We start from the raw sequence: 19,707 nt of genomic DNA on the forward strand, positions 1-19,707 counted from the left end.
CGATAAAGCTAACCAGCGTAAAGTTCTCTTACACAGTCACTTCCTGTTACTAAAGAAACCCTTGGCAGAAGCACTTTGCAGTTTACAGGGTGACACCAGGCAATTGTCACTACAGGAAAGTGAGGAGGCGCTCATGCAATTAGAATGTTTAATACAGTCACTACTCCTTTTTCGGGAGGAAGTAACCCAATTTATGGAAACCTACTTACACTGGGTTACTAAAATCAGCACAGCTCGTGTCCATTTTAAAAAGAACAAACAAGGTTTTCCTGATTCAAAGTGTTGTTTGAATTTCCTCTTGTTTCAAGATATTTGTCTGAGGTGCTTTATGTAAGCAAATTACATTTAAGGGTAAGCTCAAGGTAGGGATTTTGTGGATGACTTTAGAGAAATGCATCATAAATGACATAACTGACAACATAAAGTCTTAAGCTCTGTAGCCCTCCCAAGTGAAAACTGTCTATAATGATTTCAAAAAAAATTAATGTAAGTACACTTGAGAGCATATCTGACATTTAAAAAATCTGCATAACTTACACTTCTACTTTGGTTCATTATAATTCGTGCTCATTGTGGAAAAGTTAGCACAGAAAACTATAAAAATCATGTAGAGACAGATTTACTGTGGAGCGAATGAACAAGGATTTACTATTGTACCTAATTTGCATTCACAATTCTATATCTTTTTCTATAAAAGGAGGCCCTGGAATTGTATAAGCCTCAGGCCTCACTAAATGTAGATGTGCCTCTGAAATCTCTGAAATCTCCACCACTCCTAAAGAGCCTCCTAGCATTTCAAGTCTGTGTTTCTCTCTCTCTCTCTCTCTCTCTCTCTCTCTCTCTCTCTCTCTCTCTCTCTCTTTCCCTCTCTCTCTCTCTCTCACACGCACACACACACACACACCCTGTTTGTTAAACTTATCCCTTTTCACTTAATATGTTGTGTCTACCCCTGTACCTCTTCTTTCATTAATTTTTAAAATTTTTCTTTTGGCAAGTTCCTAATACTTTCAATTCTTCACAAGCTAATATTCAAAGAGTTTCTGCCATAGACTTTGCTGAATAATAAATAAATGCCTTACATTTAGCCCTGGTAACAATAAAAGGGAAAAGGCTTTCCAAATCTGAACCTTTTCCCTCCAGTAATTTCAAAGAGAAACTTAAGGAACTAGTGCCTTCCACATGTATTGTTCTACTGAAATTAGACCTCTAGGTTATACTCATTAAACTGTCTCCGTATTTCCAAATGTCTTCCGTCTTTGATTACTGCATGGGACAGAAAGCCGCATGGAATCATTAAATACCATTAGACCTATGTGTGTAGTCTCTTCACACTGGCAACCTGAGTGCAATCACTGGCGAGGGGCCTGCCCACAGACCCACACGTGAGGACGATACCTCCCAGCGGGCTCAGTGCCAGGCGGGAGCATCCTGCCCAGCGGCTTGGCCGTCTCCACAGGGTCCTAGGATGGACACCGTCAAAGGCACTGCCGCTTGTCAGATCCACTTACAGAGGCCTAGGCAGATGGAGACTGTTTCAGAAATGTACAAAAATTCTCCTTTTGATTCAGTGCAAATGCAGAGCCATCCAGGCATATGAAATGTGACTTCCCAAATGTGCTTCAAATTCTCCAGTGGCCACTGGGGCTTCTCCTTTCTTGGGCCACTATAACTTTCACTCGTGTTGGGTGCAGGGCCTTCCACCGGCAAGTCCCACGGAGCCCCTGGTTAGCAAAGTCCTCATGGGCACACAGCTAACTGTGAAGTCAAGGACGGGGGCCTCGTCAAGCTGGCTAGTGATGGCTGCAGGAAGAGGCTACAACTTGTCCAATTCATGGAACTCAACATTTTCTTTTCTCTGGTGGGAGCCAGCAGCATCTCAGGATTTCTCCTTTCTCAAGGCTTGTAAACCAGAAACAAAATTTGAGTCCCGGGCTTTACTCTTCAGTGTGCTTTCCATGCCCCACAAGCTTTTTTATAGGTGCTGTTAAATGTACACTATAGTTTGAAGACAATCCAGATAAGCGTCTTCACTAAAATACACACCACCACACTCACCTCAGGGACAGAGCTCCGATTTAACATCGTGGGGCTCTCCCCCCCTTCTTCCTCATTTATTGGCCAGTATTTCCTTGTTACGAGGATCCCCCAAGGGACTCTGCCTGGTAGTCACAGCTGTGCGGCCTACTGTGTTCCCCTTTGACTACCAATAACCCCAGTTCCTAAAAAAGGCAGATACCTCCAGGTAGAAGGGAAGCCTCGCTGTGGGCTGGATTCCTGGTCTGTCTCATTCATTTAATGAACAGATAGTACTGTGTGTATTCTGTACGCATTCGTTTTTTCCAATTTAGAAACACTTCTCCCGGAAAAAGTCATCTTCCTTTTCAGAGTTAGAAACATCTCTCTGCTAATGGCTGGGCCACAGAGGGCTTCTCTCTCCCCTTCCTTCCTTCTCGTCACACGCCCACTCCCAACCTTCGTACACATCCCTTTAACTCCAGTTACGACTTCCTTCTGTCATGGAAATGGGCGCTTTTCTCTAGACCTCGTCTAATCCCAGAAAGAAACTTAACTGTGAGAATTCCAGTCCCCTCCAGCGCCCTGATCCAGAGTCTCTGGTCTGCTCTTGCTCATGGCTGACATCCCTGCCAATTCTGTGTTCTGTCTGGGCTCCTTCTTACGTGGTGAAGACCTCGTCAGCATCCGCTTTGCCATCCTCTCGGTCATTAGTTCCCTCTGTTTGGGGGATTTAATCGAAACCTGTATCTCTCTTTAGGATACTGTTCCCCGGATCACTTCCTTGATGAAATTTGCTCATTTTCCTATACTCCACACATCCAGGCAAAGGACAGCAGGATCCTCGCTGATGTTTTTTTTTTATTTTCCTTATGAAGTGCAAGGAAAAGACATCTACAGAGAGTGAGAGGCTGCAAGACGAGGTCCAGTGTTTACTGAAATTAGGGAAGATACAAAGTGGCCATTGGGAAACAGAGACACTGAAGAGGTGTAGCACTGAAGTGAGCTGAGTGGGGTGAGGGCCGAGCTGGGTGGGAAAGCCTCCACGCCGTAAGGCCATCACTACACAGGGTTTGGGCTCGGCTCCTGTGTCCTCAATATCTCATCACCTCTCCCCAGCTCACCATATGCTCAACTCTCCTCGACTTTTCCACATGTGTAAGGCCCCATATTATTTTACGGGTAATGTTCTGACTCACTCTTACTCATCATAGCCAAGGTTATTGATCACGGTGTCCAAGACTTTCCAGCCCCTTATTCTACCATTGACAAGCTCTATTTTGATAAATCCAATGGTCATTTTCATCAGATCTTTCACGTGTCCTGTCACTTGCATTTGACACTATGTACTTATTCAAATGCCTGACTCCCCTGGCATCTGTACTATTAACCCCTCGACGCCTCCCTTCTCTCTTGGATATTTCCTTGTCATGTAGCCGGCCTGTGCTATATCAGTGTTACCCAGGGATCTGTACATAGCCCTTGGCTCATTAAACACACAATGTATGCTGATGACTCCAGACACATATACTTCCTTCTACGTGCACATGAATTTCATTCAGCACTTTCTAAAGTGAATTCATTATCTTTCCTGCTAAATCAGCTTGTTTTCCCTCTCTACCCCTCCTACATTGGTGAATGAATTATTACCCCCCGTCATCCAAATGCGGGCATAATCCTGGATTCTTCCAGGGCCACATGCTGCACAAATAACTCCAGGGGACGCCATTCATAGAATGGCACTACCTCTCCTTCCCCCTGGACTCTCAGGCTAGTGCCTGTTCTACCTTCATACTGTCTTTGGACTTCACTCCTTTCCCTTCATCCTTACTACTATGCCATGGTTCAGATTTTCATCATCTCTTGCCTAGACTAGCCCCAAGACAGGCCTAACTGGCTGCCCTTCCTCAGATTTGCTTCACACTAACTCACAATTACCAACATGGATCTTGCTAATGTGCAAGTGCCTAAACATTAAAAGTGGGTTCCTTTTACCTACAGCGTAAAGTCCAGATACCTTGTTTTGATCTATAAAGTGCTCCATGATCTAGCCCCTACTTACGTTTAAAACAAAACATTAGAAAGAAGATCTAATAATTGTTGGGTACCTACCATAACAGGTATGGGGGTAAATATTTTATGTTTCGTTGAAATCGACAACTCTTAAATATGGCTCTCTTTATCCTCATTTTTCAGGTGAGGAAAACAAGGTTCATAGAGATTGGAAAATATTGCCTAAATTCACAAAGTTGTAAAGTTCTAGTGTCAGGAGAGGAAGTGAAGCTTTGTGTGAAATCTGCCACTTCGCACAATGCACCTTATGTCCTAGCCACTCATAATCCTTTCAAAGACCACGCAGTTGCGTGTGCTGTGACTTTTCACCACATGCTGTTCAGTCTTGATGGAAACCCTCGCCTCGCTTGGACCATGTGGTGACTGGGCCAGAGGTCACCTGGTATCAGGAATGACACTGTTGTCCGAGCAACCCCTCCTTTCTGGGCTTGAAGCATCAGCCTTGGATCAAGCCATTGCGCCTTTACCTGTCTCCTAGAGTAAGGTCTCCCAGGAACAGCCCCTGGGTGTCTCTCTTCATCCTAACAGACTTCTGGCACACCCTCCTCAACCGTCATCTGAAAGAAACTTCAAATACCGGTATTTGATTCCTTACGTAAATATAGCAATATAGCGTCGTTTCCAGCTGGAATCGCTGCTGAATTACTGTTGACACAGTGGCACTCTGCAGAAGGAAATCCTGCATTCAGAACAAAACAAAAACTCTACATTCTCACTAAGATACTGACAGAACCGGAAACACTGCAAGAAAATTTCTTTTTGAGGAGACAAGGGTGAGCCAATGTCAGGGATGGTAGAGGTCATCTTCTGTTTCCCACTGAGTGAAGTGAATAGTAAGGTGACTCCCTTTCCAGAAACAGGAAATGAATGTCTTTATGACTTTGTGACATGGGAAGAGTGTTGCTGAATAAAAGAACTATGAGTTAATGAACGGGCCTGAGACATATGTCAAGTTCCCATCTTGCTCAACCATCTTTGCCGAGAATAAGTAAAGAGGGAGAATTACTACAAGAGAAAATGAACAGACTGACTCATTGCTTTGAGGAAATAGAAAACATTATTGATGAACATGGAGAATCTACCAGTCTATTGCAATATTTAGGGAGCATTGAAGTAGAAAGTTGGAGAACAAAGGGCAGGGAAAGTCTTGTAGGAAAAGGAAAAATAGCTTAAGTGAGAATAGTATAAAGATTCCACACTGAGTGTTAAATGGAAGTTACACTAAACCAAGCCATGGTCCTAATAGGTACTGTGAGAAAATTAATATGTTAACATTAATTTATGACCCCATAATTGTATGTCTTCAAATACAAAAGAAAGTGATAGGAGGCTTGAAATGTATTTCGGAGACAAACAAGTCCATTTCCAGTAACGCCTGGAAACAAGGATGTAGATTGGGAGAGGGAACAAAGTGCCCAAACTGTAAGAAGGTCTCCGCTAATTAAACTGGTAGGAACTCTGTCTTGTCTTTGGATTCCACTTTGCTTTTCTGATTTTAAGAGACAGCGCCAGAACTAGGCTTTTAATAACGTTGGTGCAAATTGAGGGAGGATTTTCCAGTGACTGGGGACACATTCTAGAGCTGGACACTCTTCTCAAGGGAAAAAGCCTTGGGAAAATGCTTTGGAAGTTTCAGAGAATAATGTGAACTTATGACATGGTGAAAGATTATGAGGGAAAAACTTCTTGCAAACTACAGTAAGTTGACACACGTTTTCTGTAACCACATTGTTGAAAAAAAAAAAAGGTCCAGTTTCCATTTTCTTATTTCCCTTTTTATGAAAGTTAAACTCGCTATTCTTTATCAAAATGAAATTATGATCAAAATCTTGTTTTCTCGTCTGTAAAATGGGTTTTGACAAGAATGTAAAGTGAGTGAAAATAGGAAAGCACTCTGTAAGTATGAAAAGCTAAACAAATACATTATTATTATTATTATTATTATTATTATTATTATTACTATTGTAGGATTAGCTGAGCCTCAAAATTTTCTTAGTTTTTTTCATACAATGACTGGCCTCCTCTTTGAATCCCATTATCTAATTTCAATGGTGGTAGCTGTGGAATGTTTTGATCCTTTTTTGTTGTTAGAAAAAAAAAGTGCTGTTGTTATGTGAGAATCGTTTTCCTTTTCACTGGGAATGTTTGAATAGTTGGCTAGAAAAACTGCCTGCCTGTTCCCTGGAAAGGAGAAGGCTGGTCTCAGCTCAGCTGCTGCGACTCGTGATATCTGAAACGCAGTGGCAGCGTGAGTGGTCATTTCTTTGAGCTATGTTTCCTTCTCTTAACTATGAGTTCAGCTGTTAGTTTTCAGTTTTCTAGTTCTAAATGTATATTCACACAGCAAAACTAAGTGGATAAGTGCACGAAGAGGCCAGGTTGTATTTCCCAAAATATCCCCATAGAGTTCGGTTAATCCCATGGCTAATGTGTGACACATTCCTCCTTCCAATCATTATGAAGCTGTTGAAGGCTTCCACTACGCGTGGCTATCAGGAGTATGTCCACGGGAGGCGACCTTGCTGTGTATGCCCACCTTGAACCCTAGTTGATAGTAAAGCATATCAGCAGGCACCACAGGAGATGAGACACAGTCTGTAAGCTAAAATCGGACTCTAAGACACAAGAATTAAAACTCTGAAAACAGAAAGGAGACAAAAGCTCTTCCTAACTTTGGAGAGGCATCCTTTTGTTGGACAGAAGTTTCTACAGGACTGGATAAGTGAGGCAATAAACAGGCTCCCTCTTGGTAGATAAATAGGACACACTTTTGAGCAGGACTTCCTTTCTTACTCAGAAGTTGTCTGTTGCACCCCTGGATTTGCCCCAGGTTCCACCCGAGATGAAAGATGCAGGTTGTTCTTTGGAAGATGTAAGCAGTAGGTGGCAGACGGTTCCTCCACCTCAGTGAAGGTCAGAATCCTGGCAGCTCCAGGTCAGGTCACTTGGATGGCCAGGGGAGCAGCACAACACCACTGAGGGTGGAGGAGGGAGCCACCAAGCCTGGAAGTGAAGAGTGACATCCGGGTGGAAATTATAATAGATTTATAATTTTTAACTGATTTGAAGAACACAAGGCACCCTGGAGCCTGCCAAGAGAAGAAAGCGAAGAAAGAGAATTCGGGAGTCTCAGGGTTTCTACTCAACAGGCTCTTGCAGCAAAAGTACTATCCTTACTGTTAGAATTATGACTCTGCTTTAGGTTGTCTTCTCCAAGACTTGTATGACTTCAGCAAGTAAATTTGGGGAAAAAAAACCCAAAAAACTTTAGGTATGTCTTCCTTGTTATGCAAAAAGAAGAATAACGTAGGCTCTGTGTTAAGAAATGTGTAAACTCGTGACCATATTAAGGAAGCAAGATGTTTGGCTTGGGAGATGCAGTGAATAGCACATTCGTAAGAAATATTTAGCAAGTGTGTTCTTAGGTTCTTGATCTGCTTAGCTTTGTGGCAGGACTTGGGCCTCTCATAGCGACTTCCAAATCCAAGCTGGATTTTGAAATCTAATAATTTTACAAGTCTTTGTCAAGCAAGCCTTCTCATTTCTAGTTTGGTTAGAAACAATTTCTCTAGTGGGTGTGGGAAGAGTGTTAGCAAAATGGGCACTGTCAGTTCTCACAGGAGGATGCTCATGTTATCCCGGCATCTACCTTCTAGATGCAATGTCGTGCCGGACTCTTTTCACCTTATTTTGTATTTGTGGGGAGAGTGAGGCTTGACCTACAAAGTATGTAAATATGTTTTCCTATGGGATTCTGGGATAAGCAGAGAAAACGTGAGATCGATTATTTTCTTTTTTTCTCCAGCAAGGAAGATTTAATTTTTAGAGTATTTTTTTTTTAATCACTAAAGATCAGTTAGCAATGTTGGCAATTTTTCAGGCTAGCATATTGAGAAATTTTCTCTTGAGCCAGGCTCATTTTTAGACAACACACGGTATTTGTATCATTTGTGTTTCCACTGCGTCGTCTCCACAGGCTCCCACTGTTTCTAAACCATCTTCATCTGCATCTGCTCTTTCTTCATTATTATACATAATTACAGTTTTTGGTTGTTTAAAAGTAGTATCTAAATCTAAGGACACGATGTTGAAATGTACCGTCTCAGGAAGAAAGCAGTGTCTCTCACCTGAGGTGCCCAAACTACTCACTTAACGGTTATGAAATGCAGAAAGGACTTTATCATCAGTGGGGAGGTCCCTCTACTCTTCAGATTCGATATTCAAAAAACAGAAACTACATGAAAGACATGTCTGTTTGCTCATTTTTTATACCCCAGTACCTAGCACAGTACCCAGTCCACAGTCCCTAATTGATATTTACTGTAAGAAGCGCCCATGAATGAAGGTGAGGGCAACACGCACGCAAAGTACAAGAGAAAAACCAGGGAACTGTGCTGATATTGAGTGATCAGTGATTGGTGTCCTCACAGGAAAGAAGACAAAGTTTAAATCAACACAGAGGATTACACTTTTTCGAGGCTACGCTTCTCTTTTCTGACCACTAGTCACTGGCAGTAGAATTTAGTGTCTAGGTAAGCAGTGGTGGCAGTTGGTTAAGAGTTTGTCTCAAAAGGCCCTCAGCCATACCAAGCGAGTCACATCCAGTCCTTAAGAAAGCTCAGTGTGCTTGAACCTTGCCTGAGTTATATTCCTCAATGGCTCAGGCTGCTGTGTCAGACAAGTACATGATGTTTGTCCAATGATTTTCAGCTACGTTATTTATATCTCGCCACATAGGTAGAAGGTTCTTTGGGGTCAATAAGCCAGGGGGACTGAGTTCTGGAGCGGGTTCAGTCACCCACTTGTCACTCAATGTCTGTGAACTTCAGCTTCATCCTGTTGGCACCAAAGCTCCTTCCCCTGACGCCCTCACAGGGCGGTCCAGCTGAAGCAGAGCGAATGTGCCAACCACAGAACTCGCGCACAAAACTGTCATTTTCTTTGGTTTTTAAGATGAGTTTAAATCTAGGACCCCAGTCCTGCCTTTTAGAAGATAATTTACTTCAGCTGAGTGTAGGGACTCTCAGCCACTCTATGTTTTCTCAGGCAATTTGTATTGTCAGTGCAGCCTATGCAGGCGCGCTCTCCTCTCCTCCTCACCTACGGTCTGTGAAGCAGGTTTTGTGGAGAAAGCCAGGTAGGGTAGGGAGGTCCGATGTGGCAAATCAAAACACAGGATGCTCCGTTAAATATAAATTTCAGACGAACAACAAAATATTGCATGGGACACACTTAAAAAATTCACTGTGTATCTAAAATTCAAATGTATTCGGACAGCCTGTGTTTTTCTGGTATCTTTAGGGTGAAGGTGTCTGGGCTCCAATCATCTTCATCTTACCCTGCCTTTAGCACCGACGTAATCTGCTGCTTCTGTCTTTCGCTGGCCTGCATCATCCCTGGCAGTCACTGAAGCTTCCAGTTCATTCATCTTGTCTCCTTTCCTCAGGTCCACGTGGCACACACTGCATCCTGCTCATTTGGACAGTGATGCCTCCTTAAATCCATGAAACCTTACCTAACCATTTGCGCATCCTCCTCAGGAGCATAGGAAATTCCTGGCTCTGCTTCCACACCTCTCTGGGCTTGGGCTGTCTGTCAGGGCCTCTCTGCCTAGACATGCCACAAAGTTTCCACTTTGTGCCAGGGAGATGCAGAGAGATTCTCTTAGGACTTGCCCCTTCTCCAGTTTAACCCAGGGGTAAGGCTGCAGCTCTCTCTGCTCTCTGATGGCCAATCTGCCGTTCGATAGATGAGGGGTTAGTCTCTGGACACAGTGGAGGAGGGCTCCGTTTCCTCAGGAGGACTCACCACAATCAGGTACTTGCTCCCTGATTTTTTTCTCACTTTCCCTCTGACCATGAAACCTTTATCTACGTTTTGGTGGGGAGGGCAGGGTGGTGAAGACGTAAGGAATAGGTCATATTGTCTCTTTATCTGCCCTCTTTTCCATCAGTTGTTTATGGCCTATGATTTTATGCCTTGAATCTGATATTTTTCTCAAACATTTTCAAACAGACAGCAAAATTGAAAGGATTTTATGATGTATAATCCATACACCCACCACCTAGATTTTGCGTTTAACATTTTACTCTACTTGTTTACCACATACATATCCATCTACCCACCTTCTTTCATCTGTCAATCCATGTTACTTTTTGAGGCATTTCAAAATAAATTGCACAGAAAGAATTACTTTTTTAAAAATATTCAAATATATTATTTTCAGAAACACTAGCTCTTGCAATTCAAAGCTTTTGTTTTCAAGATGATCTCTAGAGTTTGGAAGGTCTATTTTGAAATTCAAATGCTGAACAGCGGCTGTTTTTCCCTTTGCACTCTGACACATTTAGTCAGCCTTGAGGCAAAAATATCTCTTATTGAGCAAGGAAAGGATTAGTTACATGAAACAAACAGCAGTGTGTGTTGGGACTTTTAGAGTTAAAACTTCCAGATGTTAACTTATTTCTTAAGATGCAGAAAAGCACTGTACAAATTTAGGCAGTGTTATTGAAGACCACATTTATGCCTTTGAGAAATTCCCCCACAACATGTATAATCATTTATATTGGTTATTTATTGCATATTAACCAAGATTAGGAGAAAAAAATTTAAAGGGGATTTATATAGAGGCAACATAACAGTGATCACACCACCAAAATAGGACAGGGTAAAATATTTACCTATAAAATAAATAAAAAGAAACAACACGGAAACAGAACAGCTTTTAAAAATTGGATTGAAACTCCTACTTGATCCTTTCTGATTGGGTGACAACACAGAAGTTGGTGTACCGCTCTGGTCACTGTCCTGGGGGTTGTGTTCTGAGAAGCGCGGTGTCCCGTGATTTCCTACTGAACAGTCATACGTGAAGAGATTCATCCCATAAAACCGTGTTCTATCACTGCTCTGTACTCTGAGGGCACTGTGCTGAGTTCCAAGGCTCTGGCCTCTCAGGACAGAAAGGGGTGTGAACTGTATGGCTGTTTTACTGTATGTGCCGGAGTTCTTGCTTCAAAAGCCACCCTGGGATGACAGAGGAGGAAGTGACTGACTGCCCTGGAGAAGCAGGGGAGCCTGCAAAGAGGAGCTGCACGTCAAGCTGGGGTAGACTGTTCACGGCTTTGTGCAGGGCTGAGGAGTCTTTCGATATGGAAGGTTCATCGAGTTTTCAGTTTCATAAAGAATATAGAGTAGTCAGCAAAAGCCAGTTTGCCCTCTAATGTACGATATACACAACAAACTAAAAGCGTACAGTGGTGGAAGGAAAGAGACTGCAGAAAACATTGCTCTATGGCCCTGGAGGATGGCTGAGTTCCACCCCAGGGGACAAGCACATATGCCCAGGAAGCTATGGAATTTGGGATACGCCTCTCACCTGACTCTCCTAGTCCAGGCCCAGCTTTGGGGTATGAAAAAGAGGTGATTTTATAGTTTGGAGGTCAGGAAGTTAACATTTCTGATCTTTAGCTCTTTTATAACCTCTTGAGAGGGTATCCGACTCAGCAACATTACAGATTTTGTTTGGGGTGGGGAGGGGCTTTGTGTGTGTCTGAGCACTGTCTGTACTTGCACAGAAATCATTGGCACTATTGTAGGTTCAAGAAACATGGAATGAACAAAACAGACAAAAATTGCTGTCATGGACCTGACATTCTAATGGTGGGAATGAACAAGGAAGAAAAGTAAATTTTATATATATGTATCTATGCATACAGATACATATATATACACACATATATGTATATATATGTATCTCTATGCATATATATACATATATATCTATATACATATATATGTATATATCTATCTATCTATAGAGAGAGAGCGCTATGGGCAATATAGCAGAAGAGGTGGAGAAAAAATGCTGGGATGGAGAGCAATGTCTAAAGGGAAGGCCGCGTAAGGTCTCAATAAAGAGAAGACATTTCAGCCATCACCCACTGAAGGTGAGGGCATCGGGGGCAGGAGTGGAAAGCAGAAAGAACAGGGAGTGTGCAGCACAGGGTCAGGACTGTGAGGAGCCAGGAATGGGACAATGCTGAGAAAGAAGTGGAGAAGCCTGGGCTGGTGTGTGTAGGGCCTTGTGGGTCACGGAGAGGACTTCTGCTTTCACTCTGAGTGGGGTGGGAAGCCACTGAAAGGTTCTGAGCAGGGGAGTGACATGAGATGACATATTTGATAGACTCACAGTGGCTGCAGTATTGATCCTAGATGGGGGAGGAGCAAGAGGGGAAGCAAGGATGCTTTTAGGTTCTTGCAATCACCCAGTTAAGACATGCTGGCAGCTGGGTCAGTCCAGAGATGCTAAGCACCGTGCCCAAGGTCACCTAGTGAATAAGGGACGGAACTAGGATTTGACACAGAGACTGATATCAGCCATTACTGCGATGCTCTCTTAAGAATTTCCATGTGAATACAAGCAGGAAGCAAACAGTAGAGTTCCCATTTTGAAAAAGTTACAAAAAGGCATGTGGATTTCACGTTGCTCCTCTCTCATTAAACTGGAAGGTCTCTGGGCTCTGTGCAATGTGCTGCTCTACTGTCTGGATATATTTTCAAAGAGCCTAGAAAATGTTCAGATACATTGGGTGTAGACTGAGAAAGAAAACGTGCAGCCAACGATGGCTCCAAGGTTTTTAGTCTGCAGCATGAAAGTCTTCATGGACTGACGGGCAGGACCCAGTCTGTGGGGAAGATCAGGAAGGAGGTTTTATGCCAGTGGAGAAGGAGGTGCCTATGAAGCCTCCAAATGGTGATGATGAGGAGGCAGTCCATGGAGGAGTCTGGAGTTCAGAGGCGTGGTCCGTTCTGGATGCCCCAGGCGAACTGATTGCCACAAGTTGTTAAATATTCAGAGGACATCTATTAAGTCATATTGCAATTGTCCATCTCATCCATTGAGTACATAATGCACATATCCAGGTCTGTTTGGACTAAAAAGCCACTTTGATCAGATGCCTTTGCTCAAGGGTCTTCAGTAGCTCCCCCATCCTACTCAATAAAGTCAAACTTTCTTAAATTTAAAGCTTCCACAGTTTGACCCAAATCAGCTTTACATGGATGATGTGAGCCCTACTCTAGTTATATTGGGCTTGCTAGATCCTTCCTGCTTGGGCTTGTCCATGTCTGTTCCATGAACGTTGCTCTCCTTCAGAAATGTGTCTCATCTTTCACTCTCTCTCAAAATCCCGTCCGCCCTTCAAGACCCAGCAGAAACTTCAACTCCTGCCATAATGATTAAAGCTGAGAATGACCTCACCCTCCTCTGAATTCTCACAGGCAGGCACACACACACATGCACACATCCATGTGCGTGTGTGCGTGTGTATAAATTTCATTGGAAGCAGATTTTCATTTGGAGCACACTCAGTGCCAGATGCATAGTAAATGATGCATACATGATTAATGCCTCCTTCCTTTCCCTATTTGTTGCATAAATAATTGACCGATGGCCCTATCTTCACAGTCACATTATTATTAATATCTAAGCTCTTATATGTAGTATCACAGATGGCAATCCTGTTGGAAAAAGAAGAGGGCACTATTCCTTTTCCCATCTTACAAACGTGGAACTGGCCCCTCAGGGGCCTTAAGCATCGTGCCCAAAGTTATGAGTAGTGAATGCTCAAGCTGAGGTGTGAGGCCAGGTAACCTGACTCCAGAGTCAGATCTTTTTGTCGTCACTGGATGCTGTCTCCTACCTAAATAGTGCATTCACTTAGACATTCATGCAGAGAGAGTCAGGAAGCAAAGGAGGTTTGTCAACTCCCATTCTAAAAGGAAGTTAAAGGAAAGGCCATGCTTATTTTACCTGCCAAAGAACGCCTCCAAGCATGTACAGCAACGTGATGATGACTCTTGGACTGATGTTGAGAAAATTGTCATCAACTTGAATGATAGTTACAGACCAAGAACTGGTAGTTCCTTGGTCCTTTCCTTCACCATATTTCTCTTTGTTAGTTATTTTCATTTATATAATATTGTAGTCACTTGAGAAATGAAGACTCTTCAAATCACCTTGGAAACATGGAATGACATGTCTGTTTTCTGAAAGTTACTCTGTTAAGACTTCTCATGAAACAAAGCTCGACTAGAAGTCAGATTCAGAGTATACAGCCCACAAGAGAGGGGTGGAGATGAGAGAGGGCATATGTCACAGAAAATATCCAGTTTATTCCCAGGACTGGCCTGGTGCAAGTTCCTTTTGTCTCAAACCAAACTTGGGGCTCTCCAGAAGTTATTGTTTACTCATAAATCACCACGTGGCTCTGGAGCTCACAGAAAATCTGTTTGTTGTTAAACTGTACAGAGACGAGGCAAAGGAATTGTAATGAAAAAGGCAAAGGTATAGGATTTCTGTTCAATAGAAGCAACCACTGTGCAACAGAGAGTGTGAGGGTGCACGGGACACCTGGACAGAAGACACCCAAAGTCAACGGTGCCAAGGGCAGTGCTTCCTGGCCAGAAAATATGCTACCACTTTCCCAGGTCAATGTTATCACATCCACTGGCGTTCTATTATCAAACACACAGATGAGGCTGAAGGGAACCTTGGAAACTTGAACTGTATATAACAGGTGTGTGTGTTTGTGTGTGTCTGTTCGAAGAAAAATAGTTTTACATCTTTGTCTTTTTTTCTTTTCTGACGAGCAGTTTTCATGTTAATGAAGTGTCAGTTTCCAGAAAAATCTCAGCTTATGTCCCCTAAAATCAGATGATATGTGAGTCATAACTTTGAATTTTAGATCTCTGAACAATTTGATTCTCACTTGTATTTTTGGATATTGCTTTAAGGAAATGTCACACAATTTCACTCAACTGTCCACCCCCCCACCCCCGCCCCAAACAGACCAAGAAACCAGCAGAAAGTAAGTACATGAGCACATACAGCAAAAAGTCTATAAATTTGATCAGTAGATATTCATCCATTATTCATTCAGCAAAATGTGCTGAAGGCCTGCTCTAAGCCCCAGAACTGTGGATACAGAGCTGAGCACACAAACACGTAAATAACCTGTTCTAAATGCTTATTTAGAATAAGAGGTAAAGCGCTCTGCTTGGCTGGTTAGAGGAGATCAGACAAGGTCAGGGTGCAAGGTAGACATTAGCAAGGTTTCCAGGTCACCAGGTTGGAGGGGGCCCCAAAGAGGGGAATGTTCTGGATGGAGACAGCAGCATGAATTATAGCACATGACTCATTTCAGGAAAAAGAAGGAATTCGGTATGGCTGGAGCACAGGCAGAGTGAGTGGTGGAAGATGTGAAGGAGAAACGGGAGGGCCAAAGCTTGCATACCCATTCATTCCCTTTTAAAGAGTTTACATTTCAGAAGTTTTAAGATTTACCCTACATACGAAGAAATCTCCTGGGGAGGTCTAAACAAAAATGTAAATTATGTGATTGACTGTAAATTCTTTCTTCTTTCCTTTCAGCAACATAGTTTCCGTTTTGTATTCTTGCCTTTTCTTTTCCTCTCTTTCTCCAAGTCTAGAATGAGGTCTGCTCATCACTGCCCACCTGCACCGCTCCCAGCATTCAACTTTCCAGGCTGTTTGTACTACCTAGCACTCCATATCTCAATGCCCTGTACAATAGTAAGTCAACTAATTAGAGCTAAAGTGTTAGTGCAGTAAAATATTTTATTTCCAATGACCTATGGAAAAGACAGTCTGAAACTTGAGCTTAAGTTTAAACTTTGTGCCATATAGAAGAGTGGCTTTGCAAACAATACCCATTGTCTTTATAATGACCTATTTTCTTTTTAGTTCCATAAATTCGGTAGCACTTATGGAATTACATATGACTCATTAAGTTCCACACAGCTTAACTCACATTTATGAGACACTGCCAGAAAATCTTGCCTTTAGGGAAGCAAGTAACAGAGTTGTCAAATACTCAACAGTTACCAAATTGCTCTGGGAAATACAATGAAATTATGGCAGTTGGGCTACTGAAGGAACAGTTGGTTGCCTCGGCTTTCTGCGGTGACTTCCTCCTCCACTGGAAGAAACTGCCAGTAAAGGAAGAATGACAATTTACATACCATAGTAAGGCTGATCTGCCTGTCTTCTTAGTCACAGCCTGACTACTTGAGACATCCTGGGAAATCCCTAGTTGGAAGAGAAGAAAAGTCAAAATCACGGTTGCTGTGCTTATAACCTTATTCTGTGTGCTTGACATGCAGAGTCACTTCTGTTCATGTTTCGTGAAAAACTATTGCTGTTATTTTCTATCCTGAGCTAACTGTTTTTGTGGTCACTTTAACATTTTGTATAGTTGGTGTCACTTTAAAAGACATCTTAAAAAATTTTTTCTTTCTTTTTTTTCATTCTGCTTTCCAAGACTCCAGGAAAAACAGCTTCCACGGCACATTTTGTACAGGGCACCACTAGAATGAGTGCTGCAGAAAGTTCTACGGAGCACATGGAGGTAAGAACACACTTTTAGGGGGTAAATTGGCCATAACTGCCATAGACATAATTTCTAATGGCTAATTATGCAATGATTAATGGTTAAGAGGAGAAATGGCTGCTTCGCTTTCTTGAGCTAAGATCTGCTCTGTATTTTTAAACAATGTTATTCAATAAACAATACTGGGTGACCGTATTATTTTCTTGGACACCGCTGAGCTGCATTTCTTCTTTTATAATGTGAAAGATTAATTCCTGTCCTTTCAGCTTCCCAATTCTATGTGTTTCATATTTTGCTCTTGATTTAGAGGAATTTGATTCAATATAAAATTTAAAAGGAGTATTATATTGGTGTGGTTAGAAATAAAATGTATTATAGCAATAGGGTATATCCATAGTAAAATATTTATATATACACTATTTGGAATTAATACCATGGTCTTTGGTTAGTGGTTACTGCAGCAGATAATGAATGAATGAATGAATGAATGAATGTGCTTTCTTGAACTTTTTTCAGAGATAATCAAGATATTAATAGGAAACTAAGAGAGACTCTTTTGTTCATGTAGGTATTTAATTTATCAGTGTCAGAATTTGACTATCTTCATAGTTGGTCTGGATGCTATGGTAAATGAGAGAAAAATGCCCAGATACTCTGAACACAGGTTACATTTTATAGAAGATAACTGTTCCATAGATGGGCCCGTAGTAAGACCAATGACTAAAAATCTGTATATTTCTTGTAATATCAGATGCCTTCATTAGCAACTAGAAAGCAAAGCAAATACAAATGAAAAGTTCTCCCCCAAATTTTGTGTGTAATTGATTTTGTTTCATTTTAATACATACCTGAGACAGAGGAACCATGGTCAAATATTGAATAATCTCCAGAGAAACCGAAACCCCTCATGTTCTCTCTCTCTCTCTCTCTCTCTCTCTCTCTCTCTCTCTCTCTCTCTCTCTCTCTCTCTCTCAGATTTAGTATCTAGCTTTTCAGTAACTCTCATCTATAAAATAAAAATTAAGGATCAACATGTTTTGTAATTTTTTTTCCAGAGAAAATTATATATGACAAAAAAGGATTCACATTGTTTAATTATCCTGATCTGGACTCTCACAGAAGGCAGGGTCATACAAATGTTTGCAGGTCACAGATTTTTTTTGTCTGTATCACAGATAGAGAAAAGACTCTTTAAGGACCCTAAATCCATGTGCCCAAGCATGGTGTGGAACGAGAGAACCTTGAACTTTAGTATGAATCATGATTACCTGTGGAATTATTTAAAATAGAGGTGGGATAAATAGGTGGAGCATAGAGGGATTTTAGGGCAGTGAAACAATTCTGTGTAAGACCATAATGATGGCTATTTGTCGTTACACATTTGTCCAAACCCACAGAATGTAAAACACCAAGAGGGAACCCTAATGTAAACTATGCATTTGGGTGATAATGATGTGTCATTGTAGGTTCATTTATTGCAACAAAGGTGCCGCTCTGGTGGGGGACGCTAATAATGGGAGGGTATGCGTGCGTGAGGGCAGCAGGGATGTGGGAAGTCCCTGCACCTTCCACTCAGTGTTGTTATAAACCCAAAACTGCTCTAAAAATAAAGTCTACTAAAAAGAAAATCAAGGAGCTATGGCTCCCTTTTCAGAAATTCTGATTCCGTACTCAGGATGCCCTATGTTTGGCAAGCTCCCCAATGACTTTGATGTGCTTTTGTGTGAGAACCACTGTTCTAGAATTGAGTCTCCCTGCACCTCTGCTTTGCTAAGCGCAGGACACTGTAAGGAGGGTTGACTCACTGCATTTTCCACATCACAGATGCCTAATAGTTAGTCCGTTCTGATCCAGAATGAGTCCAGTCTCTAGGAAGTCTGCCTGAAAAAGGAAAAGTCCAATCACAGGACCCAATATACTTGTCACCTGGATTTTGATGTTACTTCTGGCACTCAGCCAAAAACAGCTCGTGGTGAGAAGCAAGAATAATCACTCTGAATTTGTTGACCCAGGGGAAAATGTCAGTTTTAAAAGGTGGTCTTAATTGTACATGGGTCTGAATGGGAAGAGCTAAAAAAAATTCAGAACAGCATCTATAGAGATGTAAAATATCATCAACCCCTAAAACGTTGAGTGAAACAGAGGTAAGTAGAAAAAAGATAGAAAAACAGTTCTATCAATCATTTCTAATGAAAAAAATCCTTGAAATCCCATGATGAGCCAAAGAGCACTTCCTATAAACATTTCTGGCAAAGGCCAACACATTTTGAATATGTTTCTTAATTGTGTGTGCGTGTCTAAGCAGTTTTGTGGTCCACAACAACTATTGAGCCTGAAACTGAAGAGCAAAGTGAGGCTCTACCTTCATTACCTGATTCGTTGTATTGCTATATGACTCCCAGGTGAGGTGGTAACCAGGCTAGGGAGTTAAAGTAGAGAAAACGGTACTTAAATGGGCTTTGTTGGTGGTCCATGTGGACAGATGGCAGGCCGTTTCCAGAGCTTTTGTGCTTTCTTTAAAAATAAAAAAATGAATAATTGAAAAGAAAGGTGGTTAACTTTCTCACTGTGCCAATGATTTGTTATTAATCTAAATTTCTGACCTAGTGCCTTTATTCAAAGGGCTGGTTTAAATACACAATACCAAACAATTTATGCCCACCTGTATAACATAACTGTATGATGGTCACTAGGTAGCTGATTTATTATGGTTTTAGAATCAATTTTCTGCCTTTTAACTGTATGGGTTGCTCTTTTGTTTTTGCTGGTTCTTTCACTTCCCTGACTTTTGCCAGGGCCACTCATCAGATCATAGACACATGTAAAAAAATGATTTTTTAGAAATGTTTAATATATATAATATATATTATATATAATATATATAATATATGTATATATGTATATAATATATATGTACGCATGTGTGTGTATGTGTGTGTATATATATATACATATACATATATATATATATACACACACACCTAACATTCAACCATGAAACTTACCAGATTTCTATATACATTACACCCCCTGGATTTTCATTTTTTTGGCAAAGAAATGAAATCCAAATTCATAAATTCCTAATTTCTTGCTTACTACATAGATACATTTATAACTTATTAGAGAATTATTTTGGTAATTAATTTATATAAAGGGGCCTAAAATATAATATAAAGCTTCTTCATCAACAGGTCTCTATGAAGAACTC

At 41.5% G+C, this 19,707-nt stretch overlaps 1 protein-coding gene across 6 annotated transcripts in view; it reads left to right on the top strand.

Moving 5' to 3' along the window:
- TNIP3 (TNFAIP3 interacting protein 3) overlaps positions 1-19,707 on the top strand; it is a 73,042-nt gene that overhangs the window by 27,733 nt on the left and 25,602 nt on the right. For 4 of the 6 annotated variants that reach the window (XM_088792624.1, XM_019741377.3, XM_019741378.3 and 1 more), the window contains one exon: positions 16,431-16,517. In XM_088792624.1, coding sequence (XP_088648750.1) covers positions 16,431-16,517 — 87 coding nt within the window. Of the gene's footprint in view, positions 1-15,603; positions 15,683-16,133; positions 16,231-16,430; positions 16,518-19,707 lie in introns of those variants that run through there. The other 2 variants (XM_019741380.3, XM_074338553.2) reach the window with 2 other exon arrangements.

The sequence above is a fragment of the Rhinolophus sinicus genome, chromosome 15 (assembly GCF_057876585.1).
Source record: "Rhinolophus sinicus isolate RSI-liver-muscle chromosome 15, RSI-T2T, whole genome shotgun sequence".
Lineage (NCBI taxonomy): Eukaryota > Metazoa > Chordata > Mammalia > Chiroptera > Rhinolophidae > Rhinolophus > Rhinolophus sinicus.